Raw genomic sequence first — 18866 nt, 5'->3', positions numbered from 1 at the left:
TCACCATTCAAGTTTCTTACCTATGATTTTGGGAATCGGGAATCGTTTTTACGTGTAGCGGAAGCACGCCTTTTAGTCGAGAGCATTCTGCAACTCGCAATAAACGGTGGAAATGACTACTGTCTCTGATGCAGCTAATAAGTCACTTTTATTCGACCTTAAAGTGAAAATATATATGACAATTTTCATACACAAAGGTAAATTCGTAAATAACATAAGGCGAGGAATGCATTTCGTTTCCGTCGGCCCAGAAGATGGAACAACCAGACTCACCCGCGTCAATCCTGTCGAAATACGAATGTAAAACTATCGTGTCCTACACCAAATGCTAACCATCGAAGTGACTAGTGTCTCTGTTGCATCTTTCCAAGTCCAACGCAAAAAGAAACTAACATTTCATATCCGCTCGCCACACCATCTCACTGTGTGTTGTATTTCCGATTCTCGAATGTCCGAACTTTCGAGGTTTGTTTACATGAGAAGTCACGTGACGCGACACGTGAAAGCTAGCGCTCAGAAGGTTAATTTTCGAACCAGCGTGTTCTATATTGAGTGAACGAACTCAAAACTAAACCGACGTACGTGTTCTTATCGGCCGCTGGTGTCAATTTCGGCCGTCGGTTCGCGAGTAGAGCAGTTTGGTTTTCGTTTCGTAATCGTTAAGTTGCGAACAATTTAATTTAATTTTCAAAGGAAATATGTTGTCTGGAAAGTACACAATTCAACGATCAATTTGGCTTACAATTTATCGCTATATCTTGCAAAATAAAAATTCTACAAGTGAAACAACTTTCCTGTGCGAGAGAATTTGATTCTCCATTACATGTTTGACACTGAAAGGTCTGAAAACGCTTTGGCGATTTTTTACATGGCACTGATTTTATTCAAGTTAATTATTGTATATTCCTGTTAAAATTACGGCCGTTCAAAAATTACAGCAGTACTTTCCATATTATTGCAAAACACTTTGACATTTACATTGTTGTTGGGGATGCAAAGTGTGCAATTTTAATTATACTATTATCGTTAACTAGATAAGTTGAGTCTCAGTACTTTCGAATTAAAAAATTACAACTACTGTTGGGTATTTTGGAACTCTGATAAAAATCTGAAAACTATGTATTATATTGACTGTCTCGTCGTCAGTCACAATTTTCGCTACAATGAAAATTTGATTAGCAAGGCTTTAGAAGAAACCTGTGGGCAGAATGGCCAAAACAACTTGCCTTTCAAGAAGAACTAGTACAGCTCCGTTGTTGTTTTGAATTCTTATCCTAAACGGGCTCCAAATTTTCACGAATTTTAAGAGTTGATTGACATTTATCAAAGTTGACGTCATCGCTTCTCCCGAGATCAACCAATAAGAACACTCCGTCACCGGAGCGCCGGGTTCCAAAACGCAATATGAAACCATTGCAGTCTCCCTTTTCACTTTGTTGTGAAACATTCGAACTAAACAAATTTGCATATGTGGGTTGATATTTGATATGCGAGTTTTCATAAAGATAACATGAATTTTTAGTCATTTTGTATTTCAAGTGTTCTTTCTTGCAATAGATTTGTAGGTAACCATAGTTTTGCACGTCAGAAAATATTTGTTGAGTCATTCTAGTGTAAAATGATTCACTTTATTTTGAAAGCCATCGATATTTCTTTAAGCTTATGTACTGCGCATTTAGGTGAATTTTTACGTTCTTGATCAACTTAAATTTAAGCAACAATTAATTACAAACGAGAAGCTATTTAAAAAATAACTGGTTTTTTTTTTCCGGACTGAGCAACTCTGGGGATGATGAGAAATATGCCGCATTTGAACTCGATCCCATGGCCTGCTTCTTCCATTGTAGGAGTTACCAGGAGTACCTATTGGCTCAGCCAGTATTACCCCTGGGAAAATCTAGTTTCAGCGCCTTCAATACCACCAACTCAGTGCCCTCTCAATTTTGTTTAACACGCACCACGTGCAACCCAGTGTACGCTCACGGAGCGTCTAGTTATGTTAAGCTATTTTTTTTTCTTTTTCCTTTATTTCCTCGTTTCTTGACTGCTATGATATGGTGGCTCGTAAGGACGTCGCGTTTCGTGATAATTTTTCTTGCTTCGAACTCGAAATTTTAAGTTTTCGAGTTTCTAAACTCATTTCGCGGCTCGCACGGAATCTTCGTTCATTTGAAAGTTGGAGGTGGGGGGAGGGGGGGGGGGCGTGATTTAAACGGGTGGGAATCTTTGCTGAAGTCATTGTTTACACCGTCGTTAAAAAGGTCAAAGAATGTTCGTCTCAAAACGTTAGCGTTTTCGTCACGTTAATCTGCGAAGTAGTAGCTATCGAAAACTAATAAACTGGAGGGCAAAAGTGCTAGGGATACTATGTATTTTTAAGAAGTTAGAATTTTATAAACATTTTTCTTTATATTAAGGAAAAAACGGGAACAATTTTATCTTGCACACCACAGCTCTTATGCGTTTCTCTTCTTCATTAGTATGACGATCTCGATATTTAAACGGTATTTTTGTGCTAAATAGCAATCATTTAAAATCGATCGGATTCCGTGTAAAAACACAAAAATTTAACATTTCAAGTCTTGTTTTAACTTCCTACCATAAGGTGTGATCCATTGCCAGAGGAAAAAATAATGTTTTAAATAGAAAGTAATTTGTATGTAAATTCTGGAGCTTACTGCGTATTACCTGCCAGGCGAGAGGACATATTTCTCAATTAAGTCATCGGGAGACTTTTCAAGTTCATTTTCAAAACTGACATGACAGAATTCAAAATGGACGAGTTTATCTCCAACGTTGAGCCAATTAAAATCAGGGGAAATAGGATATTAATACATCCCAAGGAATATTATTCAAAACAACATCGACTTGTGAACTTACCGGACGCATTGGTTTGCAAACAATAAAAATAATTAGTGCAACTGTCATCGGAAAGCTGCTTGAGCCTGCATAATTTATCCAAAAGTCTTTTAAGACACCAACGAAGAGTGTTTACAATTCATTTTCGCGAGTTCCAGAGAGATGGCCTCAGATAGTGGAGCAAAACCCTACGTAACGTCTTTCCAAGGAAAGGCTCAAATCTCCTCAAGCGATTTTTTGAAAATTTTCAAGTCTTTTGATAAAGATGGTAAGGTGGATTGTAATATTTCAATGTTTTTTTTTCTCTCGCCACCTTAAAAAGTGGTAAATTGGTTTTGATATTGAAATGGATGTTAGTTTTTGCAACGGACAGCCTGAGTCTGGGTGTTGTTTTATATTTTAGAAGATTATAGATAGGCAACTCCTGACACTGGATTAGTGAATAGAAAGTGAAAACTTGCATTTGTTACAATTTGGAAAATCTTTCTTGCCGAAAAGATCACCGATAGTTACGATAGTTTTTGTTGTTCTTTGGCTTCGTTTGACTTTCAGGTTTCTTTAATGTTGTGTTTTTAAGTAATAAAATAATCTACTGCTTCACAAAACCAAATAAACTGTGAAATTTTACAATTTTAAAGCGGAACTCGCAACGATAGCCGTTTATGATAATTTTCTGTTCAAGTACATAAAGGCCTTGTTTTTTATATTTAAAAAACCGTGAATTTGCAACGCTAAGTGATTTCTCCGCTTTTAAAGTATTAAACATTTAAAGATGAGAAATTTCAGTCTATTTACCGAAGCAATGCTCACTAGTGAGTAATGGTTCTTTCAGGTGGTTGAAGTTTCGAGGTTGTATTTAGTTGCTCAAATTTGAATTAAAGGGCAAATATTATGTTAATTTTTTTTTAAACTTTTCAATTCTGCAGTCAAGAAATATTGTATCATGGCGTGGCGAGTTTATGAAAAGAAAATTGCTTGAATGAACATATCACATGCGATATTGTGGGCGTTGTGTAAAATTATACATATGTATTTTTTAACCTTGCAGTTTCCCTTGCGGAAAAAGTCTGTCAGTTACGTTTATTTGGTATCATAGATCCAAAATAGGTTTATCTTACCTAAGAGGAGTTAAATACACCGCGTATTAAGTCCTTTATTTTTGTTTAAACAGCAATGAAAGCTATCCTTCCAAGTTAATTTTAGCCTCTCTGCCTGCCCATCCTTCAAACATTTAAATAATTCATGTTAAAAGACTCGTTTTGGTCATACTTTGTAAACACTTTGTATTTACTTATTCACTTATTCTTCCATTCACTCATTCGCTCTTCCGTTTGTTCGTTCGTTCGTTCATTCAATCTGAAATTTTCTCATACGCTCAATTGTTAGTTCTTAATATATTTATTTGTTTATTTACTCATTTACGTGAACGAATCTTCGATTCACCTGGTTTTTTTCATTTTATTTCCATCTCTTTATGATATGCCCATTTTAATACCAAAATAAGCCAAAGATTTTGTCATGCACATGTAATAGGCTTCGAAAAAGGCCTATTCATACGCTTTTCTGGCAATTGGGGCAAAACTAATTAACAAATTTCTTTCAATTTGGTTTAGAGTTGTTGCATGCATGCATGCACGCATTTAATTGCGGCTCGCTCTCTCGGATTCTATTAAACGTTTCGGCTAACGTTTTCTCCTCTTCAATTGTTTCTGAATTGAACAACGAGGTTTGTAAGATATTTGTTGTATCACTGAACCTTACAAACTTTAAATTAGTGGGCCAATCATTGGCCAATCACAGCGTTTGTTCTATCTTAGAATCAGTCAAGCCAACGAACTGACAATTACGATGGCATTTAATAAAGGTATCTGGGTCAGCTGTCGCCCAGTTAATAACGCGAACAAAAATCTTCTGTTTTATTTTTGTCAGGTAGTAGCAGGTGTCCTGAATATTAAATAGTTTTTGCAATGAGTTGTTGGAGAAAAATATTGATTGCGCTAAGCAATTAACGGTGAATGAACCCGAGGAATATTAACGATATGATACGAGAAACTTAATTCCTAATTGCTTCTTGCATGTCTTTTAACAAAAGCAACCTTTCGACGATGTAAAACATTTTAAATACATTTAGCCTGTTCAACAGCCATCAAGCCATAATTGTGCTAATTTAAAGAGTGTAAATGACAATTGGTTTCGTCATTAGATATCACTCAGACACAGCGAAATATCTTGAGGCCATTACCGTGGCATGATGATCGAAAACCTCATTCGTTTGTAGCCTAAAAAAGTTCGATAGAGGGACAATTCGTTGTAGTTATATTGTGCTACTGTTAAGTATTTTGTCTTTCTTTTATGTTGTGTTCTTGTTCCCTTCTGCTGTCGATTGTTCGATGATCGAGGTTTTTCTTAAACTTTCCTGATTATTTGCGCAATTGTTGTGAGCCTAATGTAAGGAACAATTTTAGTTAATAACTTGAAATAAAAAAGAAATTTCATTTTAAGTTTTTACATGCATATTCAACTGTGGTCACACAGCTTACCTACTTCTTCAATGTGTTTTCAGAAAAAGATAAGAGATTTATGGAACCATTCGGTTGTACTGAGAAAGAAATTATTATTTTTTTGTCGTCACGGTCAGTGTATCGTTTGAAAATGTTTATGCAAGGTCCGCACCGCAGAAAATATTATAATATATCTTTCTCTGCACGTTATAAATGTCATGATATGATAAGCCCATGGTAATACAGGACTCTATGAAAGGCCACAAAATACGAAAAAAGACAGGTGGTGAAATCCTTTTCGGATACTTGCGATTATTGCCGTGGGTAAATGATGATAAGACTCGCTATAGCTCCAATTTTGTTTTTATGATTCCATGTTCATATTTTACTTTATTCTTGGTCTTTATGAAGTCCAGAAATGACTAGCTCCAGATGAATTTTGAATTTTGAATTTTTTTTATGGATGCAAATCCAGGCCGTTTAAGCTTTATACTAATGTACATGCAAACATTTCAGCCGTGTTAATTGGCTGAGGGCACGTCAATTATTCCAAGACAGAGTGCAGAAAAGTGAAATTAGTGCAATAAAGGTGACATTTTTGCATGTATAGTACAATTGGCACATCAGACATTAAGCCTGTATTTGAGGTGCGTAATTTAGCATTGTAGGCTGCTGGTTTGATTAAATTTTCTCTGTCGACTCATATTTCTAGGTCTTGTAGTGCATTAATTGTCGGATTACACAATATTAAGCGAATAAGTAAAAATCTACCAAGAGATAAATTAGAAACAGTTTTGCATGCGTTTGTTACCAGTAGAATTGATTACAGTAATGGACTTCTTTATGGATTACCTTCCTATGAAATAGATAAAAAGCAGAAAGTCACTTGAAGTCGATCAGCAGCCTAGCCGCGGCGTTCTTCACTGAAGCCGCGGCTAGGCTGCTGACTTCGAGTCGCTAATTCGATCATGTTACACCCATTTTAAAAGCATTGCAATGGCTCCCAGTCAGAAATAGAATTCATTTCAAAATCTAAAGTTAACCTTCAAGGCTCTTAATGGTGTGGGCCAGGTTATAATAATAATTTAATTAAGGTAAGGAAGCACGCACGCTATTCACTGCGCCTTAATTCAGGCACGCTTTTATTGCACCCAGCGGAGAAATTAAATGAAAAAGGTCTTTTGGTGACTGGTCTTTCAGTGCATCTGCTCAAACACTTTGGGATGCGCTCCCGGTTAGCCTGCGTAACATAAGTTTTCTTTCAACTTTCAAGTCTTGCCTCAAAACATATCTTTTTAAATAAGCTTTCTTTAGTTTTTTTATCTTACTGAGTCTTATCAAGACGTACCAGCTTTTGTAAAAAATTAGTGTTTAGTTGTAAAATTTGTTGTTAGCATGTATATCATCATTAAGAAAAGTACGATCGTCCGGGTGAGTGTAGTCCTGAGAAGGACTGTTTGAGATGACATTGACTGACGTTTCGACAACCTGAGCGGAAGTCACCTTCAGAGTCAAATGATTTGTGTAACGTCAGTAGATACTATAAGAACTCCGGTCGTAGATGTCATCGGTCAACTTATTTGTGATGTTATTGGTCCACTGTCACTTGGGCCTGGATGTGATTGGTTGGGAAGTCTAAACAGTGATAGGTGCGTTTCTATCTTTCTATAGGTCTATAGACGGATCGAAACGCCAACGAAACCTTATCGAAACGCTATCGAAACGTCTACAGTCAATGTCATCTCAATGTCATGTCATCATCAAGTCAATGTAGACGTCTACAGTCGATGTCATCTCAAACAGTCCTTCTCAGGACTACACTTACCCGGACGATCGTACTTTACTTAATTATGATATGACTCCTGGGTTCAAACCATTTACGATTAGTGTGTATATATTTAGTAAATTATAATATTTAAAGGTTGTATTATTGTAATGCACTTTTGATCATTTTTATGCTAAAAGCGCACTATAAATTAATATATTATTATTATTATTATTATTATTATTATTATTATTATTATTTTTATATATCATTGTAAACTTATGAATGGTAAATGACCAACGGGAAATAAGAGAATTAATTGTAGAAACTTAGAGCTTAGAGCTAAACTTAGAGCTTGGGAAAAAAAAAACCTTTCAAATCTACTTGTCTGAGATATCACATTAAAATACTTAGAAAATGCTCCACTAGTGTCTCATCTTATGTCATTTTGAAGTGGTGGGCAATTTGCAAACTTGAAGCTAGCACCGACTTCTGCATCTTTATCAAGACTTCTTTACTCTTCCATCCAGTTATTCCTAACAGTTCTCTCGAGTCCTTTGGAGTATCCTTCCAGTACATCAAGGATGATGTTGTGCTGGTCTATCTGGTATCCTTTGAAATGTTGTTTTAGTTCCAGCCGCAAGGGGGCATACTTCTCTGTCTTATCCTGGTATTTCGCAGCTCTGTTGTCCACCCATGGACAATTCATCTCTAAGATGGTGACAATCTTCCGCTTGTGGTCTACAACCCCAGCATCTATCCGGTTGGCTCTCACTACCGCGTGTTCTGCGTACAGCGGGACATCCCAAAAGGCTTTTGCATCTGCGCTTTCGTAGACAGGTTCTGGTTCGATCGGGGAGTACCAATGTGGTACAGTATCCACGAGTTCTAGATCATGGAGCAACTCAAAGAACAGAATCTTCAGCACAGAATTATGCTTGAGGAGATATTCGCTCTGCGCAAGCGCTGAACATTTAGCCAGAATATGTACTACCGACTCTTGCACCTTGCCGCAGAGTCTGCATTGCACGTCACGCTCCGTAGCAGTTCTTGTCTTTTTACTCTGATAGATTCGTGTATTGAGCATCTGCTCGTAAGCCCATAGGTACCGGCAATCACATGTGTTGGACACAGCTTCCACTTACTAAGTCAGTCAAAACACCCGTAACTCAGCTCGGGGTCACTCCATCTCGAAACGATCAGCTTCCCCGCGCCAACTCCGCACGTCTTCTTTCAGCTTTTCTTGCTGAGCTCGTTTAAACTGCTGTTTGATCTTTGTACCTGGGATCTCATTTCCATCCTCAGTACAGCATGTATGGTTAGGATGCACCAAATTTAGCTTTATTCCAAGCTCTTGCCCATACTTCAAAGCCTCCTTAGCAATAGAACAATATCCCAGCTTTACTGAGCGGTCTTCAACCTGGTGCACCAGCCCCATGGTTGGATCCTAGTTCTTGAACAGGTTGATTGCTCCTTTGATCTTAATCGTCTTGTACTCGGCCTCGACGGATCGCAGACCTTGTCCTCCGCACTGCCTTGCAAGATGACATAAGGCAGTTAAGCCCAGCGGGTGCTTTTCTCCTTGCTCTACGACGATCTTGCGCATCTCACGATCAATACGTTGAAGTTCTGTGATGGGAAGGTGTTATGTCCCCATCAAGTAAGTCAAGGCAGGTAAGGCGTACTGAATGGAGGCTACGATGCGATTGAAATCAGAGAGCGGGCTGGACCATATGATGTACATTCTGTTCAGGTACAACTCGGCGGCAAGTTTAAAAGCTATCTGATCTTCTTGTATTGTGCTTTACAACACGCCCAGAAATGTATACTGAGCTCCCTTTTATAGACATTTGATCACTGATGCCTCGTCACATGCCAAGCTGTCGGCCTCCTCTACCTTCACTCTTCTCTTAATTATGTACAACAGAGCATTTCTTCGGATTCCAGTCCACGCCGGTATTTTGCATTGCAGATCTTGCTGATTTCATCACGGTGTTAAGCTTAGGTGCGGAGGCAGCAAAGATCTTAAGTTCATCGATCATTATTATCATTATCATCATTATTATAATTATCATTATCATTATCATTATCATTATCATTATCATTATCATTATCATTATCATTATCATTATCATTACCATTATCATTATCATTATCAAGTAATCGCACGTTTTTTCTTGTGCAATTCGGAATAAATAAGCGCTTTAAAAAAAATCAGATAGTGCAAATTGCACTCTCGTTAGGGATCGTGCAATTTTCTTCGTCTTTGAAAAAGATACTCGTTGATTTATTCCAAATTGCACTCGAAATCATAATGATTTACTTTCGTTACTGCTTTTTGTAACCTTCATAATTCAGATGATCTAAGTCTTAACTCACTTTGATAGTATGAGTCTAACACGGATAATTAACAATTATTCCATGAGCGGGTGTTGGATATGAGATGATAGATAGCCAACGAGGCGCGTAGCGCCGAGTTGGCTATAATCATCTCATATCCAACAAGCGCGAGTGGAATAATTGTTTTATTAAAAACGCCCCAAAATATAGAAAACTAGACTACAATAAAAATAAAAAGGTCCAAAAAATCACGCATATGCTTGCCGTGTTTGTAGATCATGGTATAATGGTTCATAACCCATGATGGCTTAGCCAATCCAAACTCTCGAATTGCATTATCCAATGATCCAGTTTTTAATAATACGTCCTAGACGAGTTACTCGTCGCCATCTAGTATAAATTCTGTCACTGTTTGTCAATCTTGTATAACGTTCTGTTGTGGTCACTGTACACATTTCTCGCTGTGTCGAATGTTTAGTCGCATCAGATTCGCTGTAGCTATAGAGCCACATACACCACAGGGCTACGCATCGAACACATTGAATTACAAAAACATAAAAAAAACAGCGGCTACAAACATAATGACAAAGCGCATTTAACTTTTGACTTGACGTTTCGTATGCTACAACATACATCTTCAGAAAGGACGGTTGAACAAGTTCAAATATGATATATATAAAATTTAGAGAACTGGTAACTAGAGAAAATAAGATAAAAATAGTAAGATAAATATATATCAGTAAAAACTGACCGTTTAATAAAGCCACAGTTTTTATGTTTTTGATTAACTTGAAATGGCCAAAGACCAAGAATATTTACGGCATTGAATTACTTGGAATTTGGTCACTTAGCTGACTGTTTAATAAGAAAATTGTAGATTTTGAAAATACGGGTAACTTTCTTCGTGTTTCAGGTAACGGGTATATCGAAGCCGGAGAATTAGACGAATTTCTGAAGACCCTCGGGAAAGAAAGTAATAAGGTAATATAATTAGCTATTGGAGAGGGTAATGTGACGTGCTAGTTTTCTACCCATGTAAACGATGTGAGCGTTAGCCCTAATATAATGGCATTGGGCCCACTCAAGGACAGAGAAAAAGTCTGACCAGGGTGGGAATATACTTCAGGGTGGATATACTTCAGTTCTGCCACGAAGGTTTTTCTCAGAAACCAATTAGTTATGGTAATACGACTGAGTGGAGTCCAATTCGGTCAGTAATCATACTAGTGATAACAAAGTCGGACAGCGGGAGTCCCATTTGTTTATCACGAGCATGATTACAGACCAAATTGGGCGACGCCAGGAACCCATGACCCGGAGCCTACAGCTCCCATACTGGACCTATGTAACGGCATCTTTACAGACCGATCTATTTTTAGACTATCTTTTCCGGAAAAACACAAAGGCAGTTCCGGTTCGGTGACCCTATGACGTCAGCTTAATTTCTTGTAATTGGTCATCGAGCTCCTGTGGGCGTCTCATTAGCGGGAAATTCAATAAATCGGTCTGTGAAAACGCCGTGACACGAACACAGTAGAGTTGTAGGCTCCGGGTCATGGGTTCCTGGGGACGCGAAGTCCTCTTACCAGTTAATCATAAAAATTACAATTTCCGAGAAAACAAGAAGAGCCTAGTTATGAAAGAAAAGGAAAATTTGCATGAAAAGATTGACAAAGGAGGTGCAAATTGTTTAACGTCGCTCTGAAAGAACGAAAGAAAGAAAGAAAGAAAGAAAGCCCCAATTTAGGAGTCTGTACACTGTTTCTATGGTGATGGAAATAAAGGTTGTAATTGGTTGATTTAAACTACTCATTTGAATATGATTGGCTTATTGAACGGTCCGATAACAACTTGGCAAGTGAATTTCCATTCGTACGCGCCTCAGTCAATGAAGGAAGAAGCCAATTTTACAGTTATATGCTTAGTTAGCTGCCCTTTAAATGAAAGTGAGGTCGGAGTTGACCTTGTTATGATACAGACCTCTCTGCTTTTCTTATGCTAATGTTTTGTTCTCCTGATAATTAGTTGGAATTTAACTCTAAGTAACTCTAGCCTCACTTTCATTCATAGGCCAGGTAACTAAGCAAACAACTGTAAAATGGTCTATTAATGCTAGAAAATGGCGTAATAGTGGAACAATAAATCCCTTATTGAAATGTTTAATATATAACAAGTGCGAATATTTTGCTCGTTGCTCCTAGTTTTCCTCACCCCAAGCAACTCGCAAAATAAACGCGCGTATTATACGTTCGACCATTCAATTAGATGTATGTATACCACGTCAGAAACCCCGCGAGGAATGATAACAATTATGTGCAAATAAAAGCAATCTTTTAACATAGAAAAAAAGTCTGCCTAAGAGGCACATTTACCGCGGTACAAACATCTCCGGATCACAGAAACCCCTGTGCCGGTGATGGATCATTTAAGCAGCCAACATATGAATACTCCACACTTTAGCCGGGGGTCTTGCCGCAGGAGCCCAATAAAAGAATTCCACATGTTACAGAATGCAAAATAAATTATAAATGTAAATCACGTCTTGCCTCAACCAGAAGAAATTGAAAGGATTCATCAAGGCTATATTAAAGCCATATTAATGTTTCAGACAATCAGTGGACTCACCCCAGCGTACCTCCAAAATTATTCAGTACCCGCAGTACGCAGTACAACTTAAGAAACGAAGAGGCTAAACTTGAGTTGTCTTCGCCGCGCACAAATTATGGCAAGCGTGCTTTTTTTTATAGCGGAGCACTGTTATGGAATTCTCGGTTTTCACATGACGTCACGACCGCCATGTTGGTGCCCTAAACAAAGAAAAGGCGGCCATGCTGGCGCCCCGACCAAATCCTCCGGGAATTTAACTCTATTATTATGCAAACGCTTCGTTTTGTTTCATTGAAAAACATGGCTGTTGATCACGTGAGTGAAAACCAGCAATAGTTTGCCCATCATTTTGTGAAGATCAGGCTCCCTAGGATATTTTGGACTGAAGTTGACCAAATATACAGAAGGTGTCGGTCGGGCTCCCACATGGCAAGAAAAACCAAAGTGCTTTTCGGGTTAGCGATTGAAAAATCAAATATTGAAGCAAATCTGATGGAAATCTGTTTTCTTGGCTCAGAAACTGATTTTGTCCGGACACAAATCAGAAACAGGGGCAACGATTTGTCAGACGCAGATCGGATACTGGGGCGACATGTTCAGCATATAATTTAAACTCAACTCAGCTGCCTTTCATACTATCGTAGGCGGGGGCAGATGTAGTCACGTTGAAAACTATTACTAGTATAATAAGTCAATTGATATCAATGTATAACAACTAAAACTAATCCTAACCTGACCCTAGTTTTTCACTAGGCTTAATTTAGGCTCCAAAAAATGTTTCTCAATCTGAGTGCATATTAAACCTATAAATTGAGGATCACCAATTTAACCTACTATAGGTAAAAACGGATTCAACCTGAAAACGGATTTTACCGGAAACAAATACACTTAAAATAGTCTTCGTTGTCATCGTTCTCCCTTTTAAATTACACCCAATTGACCCGTTGCACTTGACTACGAGTATGGTTTCCAGCACTCAACCCTTATCTTTAGAAGCTGTCCCTTTTTAACAACGATTACATTCTTTTTTTTCGCAGCATCCAAAATATACTTCAAGTAATTTTAATGCTTTAAGCCCGTTTGTAATGTGTGTTTAATGCCTCGGTTGCAGTATATTGTGTTGGGGAAATATATGAACCAGCGCAAACTGAATAATATCCATATGAGACTTGGTCCTCGGGTTAAAGCCTGGTTTTCAATAGCGACGTAAGGACAAGGGCAAGCATAAATGCAAGCACCAGAGTGCTTATTTCACCGTGTAAACGGGCCTGACGCAAGTATTGCGCTCGCTTGCGTTGTGTGAAAACGGGACGCAACGCAAGCACAACAAGCTGTGAGTTTCGTCCAACTAGACGTTCCGTAAGCGTAGACTGGGTTGTCTGTGATACGTGTTACACAAAAACACTTAGTTGGGTGGTATTGAAGGCACTGACTGGATTTTCCAAGAGTAATGTTGGTTGGGCCCAGGCGGTGTCCGTACTGGGATTGCTTTGCGTCATGGGAATAATTCAAAATCGCTTCATTTGTATGCGGTCGAGTGAACATCTCCTGTGCGAGGGTAAGCGAAGTGGACGTGAACGTGAATGCGTAATGGGGATTAAAAATCTGTGGCAGTTTCTAAAAAAGTACGGCAAGCAAGTTCAGTTCCGTGACTTTTTTGGTAAAACAGCAGCTATCGATGCCCCCTGTTGGCTGCATAAGGCTTTATATGTGTCAATGTCTCAATGGAAATCGAGAAAGGTGAAATTTCACTGACGATTCATGACTTTTCTGGCCTTTATGTTTCCATCATAGGGCTTGTACGTTCTTATTGTCCACTTAGGTGCGGAGATATTTTTCGAGCACACTTACGTGTAGTCAAAGGAAATGGAATAACACCATTTGTTGTTTTCGATGGCTTACCTTTGCCGGCTAAGGCAAGTGAAGATGAAAGAAGGCAAAGGTGAGAAAAACATTCGATATAAATTTGTAGTAATTCCTTACAGCTTTTGACAAGCTAACCGTAACTATACTAAGCTAGAAATTTACCTCACTTCTCTCGTAAACAGAGACAGAGAGAATCTGCAAAGTAAAGCAGAGGACCGAAACATCTCGGTGGAAGATGCTACGAAACTATGCAGCCAAGCATTGTAGACATTTACAACCACTGAAGATGATAAAGGTGTACATGGCCAGGAAAGAGGCTCTGCAGAGTCCGCTTCAGAATTTCATGGTATGTTTCATTCCTAGTCTTTAGCAAATTTCTGATATTGTAAATGGGACAACCATGTGAACACTATACTTCACTGGAAACATGTGGCCCTTTCAAGCATGTTAGTTACTCATTCCTAAAAGTAGTAAAAGCTACAATCTCATCAGTAATAGAAAAAATCAATGAAACAAGCTTTTTTCAAAAGAGAAAGGTTTTTTTCTGCTAATTATTTCATACTCTTCAAATGGATCCTGGTTGTAGAACATATTTATCCCAGTCGATTACACTTTTTTAATGGGAATGTTCTTAAATTTGGTTGAGTGCAAGTGTGTTCTTATTTCATACAGTACATGTTTTAGAATTTTTGGTCCAATCTTGGCCTCAGCGTTCTCATAAAGAAAAGGAGTGTATTCCTAATGACCAATTAATTTCCTTTTAGTTGATGGAAACTGGTGTCAAGCGATGACATGTGAAATCATCCAGATTGATCGGTTTTTTTCATTTTCCTGGAGAATTCCTTGTTTTCCAGTGATGGAAATAGAATTTGTCAAGGTCTGCTTTAAAAAAGGCTCAGATATCCTCGATGGTGTTGTTCAAAAAGGTGCAGCTGGTGATATTCAGCGAGGGGCATACAAGTGCAACTCTCACTGTCAGATACAAGTGGGAGGCAACCTTATACTGTCTTGTGGACCCTCATCCCTGTGCAGAAGGCGGACTATGCAGCACCTCCAGTTTCTGAGACAACTGTCGCTGACAGCGACACGTCAGACAATAACATTGACTCTGATGAGCCAAATGACATTGTGACAACTCACTGCTTGCCTTTTAAAGTTATGGGAACATGTTATTCCAAAGCAAGGCAAGACAGTTTACAGGAAACTTTTGAATATCTTAATGAACATAACAGACCTGTTTACGCTAGACTTCAAGCACAACCGGAGAATACAAATGACAAATCTGCTATTGCTGTATATTTAATGTCATCATCAGATTATGAAAAAGTATGCTACATAGCCAGTGAACTAACTCGGTATTTACATCCATTGCTCAAGGATCCATCACTTCTGGTATCCTTTAAAAAAATTCGTTTCGTAGTTTTCATGGTGGCTACTTGTTTATGACGACCTTAAAAGTGGCCTGCATGGCTTCATTACATTGGTTTACTATGGCCTCAAACTGTCAATAATAATTTATGGCCTGAAAGCTTTCTTGATCATAGTATCTAAATTGGTTGAACATGGTGCAGAATTTAAATTAAACATGACTGTTTAGTCAACATAACATAGAATATAAATATTTTATCTACATGGATTAAAAAGTTCTGTTATTATTACTATAACAAGGTTGATAAATTTTTCAGTGTTCCTCTTGCATCTGAGGAGGAGGCAACTATACTGGTGCCCTAAGAAATTGAGCTCTGGCCGTCAACTCTCCTCTCTGTGGCATGGCGGCTCTATTTGCCACAATCATTCCACTCTCGTTTCCCCGATGACTTTTTTGGTTCATTTCCTTCATTTCCTTCTTGGAATAAACTTTTTCTCGACATTCCTTCCGTCGATGAACGTTGACTTGCAGGCTTGCCTGGCGTGTTGCCACCTACAACAATAGGCCTTTTAGAGGCCATATTTGCTTATAAATCCACTAAGCAAAAACGGCTATATCTGGCGAAGCTTTTAAGAGCGTTTGAGAGCGTTTATCTCTAGCTGTAGAGGAAAGATAAAAGAAGCCATTTAGACCATTTTTAATGTTTAAACTAACAGAAATAGCGACTTCTAGGGCCTACAAAAATGGTCTCATATTACAGAGAAAAATCAGCAAGGCTACGCTGCCGTGTAAAAAAAAAAATCAGTGTTTATCGATTTTAGCCAAAACCCATTGCATACCAAAGAACGAGTGTTTACCTAGTTATTTTAATAAGAAAATATACAATGAACGGGCTAAATGGCAAAGGAAACGGATGCAATAACTCACCGCTTCACAGCTCTCCCGCCGCCATCTTGGAAAATACCAATACCAAAATGCAACGCGATCTCATTGCGCACTCCGCCTGGGTTGGGCCAATCCGAAAATAAAAATGGAAAAAGCCTAGGGATCCAATAGTTACTCCTGGTAACTCCTACAACGGAAGAAGCGGGCTAGGGGATCGAGCTCAAATACGACATATTTCTCGTCATCCCCAGGGCTGCTCAGTCCGGAAACGAAACACAATTTATTTTTTAAATTTCTTCTTGTTTGAAAATAATTGTTAGATAAATTAAATTTTATGAAGAATATGAAAGTTCACATAAATGTGCAGTAGATAAGCTTAAAGAAATGGGTAAGACTAATTTGCCGAACTTCAGACCGCGGACCAGTCCGTATCCACAGTAACAACCGCGGCTGCAGCCTGGGACTGAATACAAGGTCCCTCTTGAGATTTGCAAATGTTGCATGGCGTGTTCAAACCGTTTTCCCACTCCAGCAATCAACACCGCTCAACATCGCTCAACATCGTTCAAGAAAATCGAACAGATGTTGAAACAAATGTTGAAGCCATGTGCCCGGGCCTTAAGGCATTTGTTGAGTTTCACAACCATCTCCATGCACGAGGGGATCGACGCGCATATTAATAGTAATGAATACAACTACCAGAATTCAGTTTGTTTTTCTTTTCTTATTTGAATTTTGTATTCCCAGGGGGGTAAAATTTACAATGATTCTAATTAGCATGATAAAAGCAAAACAAGAAGGATTCTGGAACTTGTAGTCAAATAGCATCATTATGCAAATGTCCTATTAGCGCCTTTCTCTAATAGGTGTCAGGTAAAAGGTCGTAAAATGCTTCCTAAATGGTATTAAAATGACAATCTTTTCTGGATGACATTTTCCATTCTACCGTCTTCCTCTCGGTTTTTATCCCTTCTTATGACAACCAAATGTTGGCCACTGTTGGAACGTTTAGACGGGGGGATTTATGTGTTCTCCCATCGTCAAAATTTCTTTGATTCCATTTTTCTTTTACGATAGGAAGAGCTCGATCCACAGGAGATTGCGAAGATGAAGAAGGAAATTCTATCAAAATACGATGTAAACTATGATGGAAGACTAGATTTGGAGGAGGTACATCTTACGTAATTACTTCAAATTTAAATTTTATTGCTAAGTGTCATTGTCAAAGACCCGTATGATTTGTGTCGTTGCAGCAACTCGATGCCACTTTTTTCTCCTGTGAAGTTGCAATTAAAACAAATCGGTCTTGTGAGCCAAATGTGATTTTAGCACGATTTTACACTGCGATTTGTCGCCGCGTAAATTTAAAATTGCACAAAACTTGATGCAACTTTACTGCGACAAAAAAGTGCATTTTGAGGAGCACAGTTTTTAAAGATGTCATACTTCTTCATCATCATCATCATCGTTATTATCATCACCATCAGCTTCGTTAACTTCGACCTCACGAAAGTTCGATTGTGTTAAGGACGGTGCCTACTAATTCAAAGGTATTTTTGCCCCGATTTATGATTATGCAGGAAAGGTAGATGTTAACAAGTGTTATTGAAATCCAACAAGAAAATTGGGGGTAACCACGTATTTTTCAAAGATAACTCGTGAACAATATTTGTAAAAAGCTCTAAAATATTAAGCAATGTGTGGCGTTCTTTTTCAAATTGAAGCTTAATTATCTCTAAAGAATGCATGGTTAGCCCCAATTTTCTTTTTGGATACCAGGAGTAATTACAAAGATATAATACTTTCTCTGCATAGTTTTAAACCGCGCAAAAATATCTCTGCATTAGTAAGCATCACCGATAGGAAGTCCGAGTATCTGGAGTTTTGCAGAACGTATGCGCAATAACAATAGTAGGCACCGTCCTTAACCTATTTTTTGTCCGTCAGTGAATTGCTTCCCCATTACGTATAGACTTCTGACTCCACTCAAATCCAAATAATCTACCTAATGTAAATCCGAAAACCGAGTGGCTTGTAGTTCCTGCTTGTCCGCAACCTCTGTAGGTAGTTCTACATCAAGATTTACTCTTGAATAATTTGTTTCCACAGCTGACTAAGATCCTACCCACTGAAGAAAACTTTTTGGTCCAGTTTCAACATCACGTGAACTTGACAAGCGTGGAGTTTTTCAAGGTAGGAGCGAAAATACCGAAACAATCCTCACATACTTTTCTCAAGCTCACCGGCTCATCTTTTAAACAAAAATACAACTTTTTAGAATAAAGATCTCTATTGGAAATGCAAGTTGGATTGGGAAACCTGTACCTACCACTTGATGCAAAATTTCACTTCAAGGCTCAGATCCAAATAGAGTGAGACGTAAACTTTCAGAAAACCAGTCGAGTTGCTTTTTTGTTGTTGTTTTTCTTCTTCGTAGTCACAAATGTGCATACTCCACGAATATTGAATTAAGCTCCGATCGGATAATCAAATTTTAATGTGCCCTTCAGTATTTCCAAACTCCCTTACGGCTATTAGAACACCTACAATTACCCCAGCTCTCTGGCATTTTGAAAACGCTTTTAACCACTCGGCGTGACCGTGACGTAGTTCTCATTTTGCGATCAGAGCACAGTATTAAACGTCTCATCTGAAAGTATTTGATAAAGTGGAC

The 18866-nt window shown here is 38.3% G+C and overlaps 1 protein-coding gene and 1 long non-coding RNA gene across 2 annotated transcripts in view; both read left to right on the top strand.

Annotated features, from left to right (window-relative positions):
- The first annotated feature begins 2865 nt into the window (after positions 1 to 2865).
- The window catches only part of LOC137972198 (calretinin-like), a 28213-nt gene continuing 12212 nt past the window's right edge, over positions 2866 to 18866 (top strand). Inside the window, exons 1-4 of the mRNA XM_068819066.1 lie at positions 2866 to 3127; positions 10379 to 10446; positions 17270 to 17362; positions 18302 to 18385. Of these exons, the coding sequence (XP_068675167.1) occupies positions 3022 to 3127; positions 10379 to 10446; positions 17270 to 17362; positions 18302 to 18385 (351 nt within the window). The 5' untranslated portion in view covers positions 2866 to 3021. The remainder of the gene's footprint in view (positions 3128 to 10378; positions 10447 to 17269; positions 17363 to 18301; positions 18386 to 18866) is intronic.
- LOC137972353 (uncharacterized) lies at positions 10477 to 15371 on the top strand. The gene is made up of 3 exons (XR_011117111.1): positions 10477 to 14014; positions 14121 to 14284; positions 14703 to 15371. It is a non-coding gene; the product is annotated as an uncharacterized lncRNA (long non-coding RNA).

The sequence above is a fragment of the Montipora foliosa genome, chromosome 1 (assembly GCF_036669935.1).
Source record: "Montipora foliosa isolate CH-2021 chromosome 1, ASM3666993v2, whole genome shotgun sequence".
Taxonomy (NCBI): domain Eukaryota; kingdom Metazoa; phylum Cnidaria; class Anthozoa; order Scleractinia; family Acroporidae; genus Montipora; species Montipora foliosa.
This window is presented reverse-complemented; position numbering and strand designations above follow the sequence as displayed.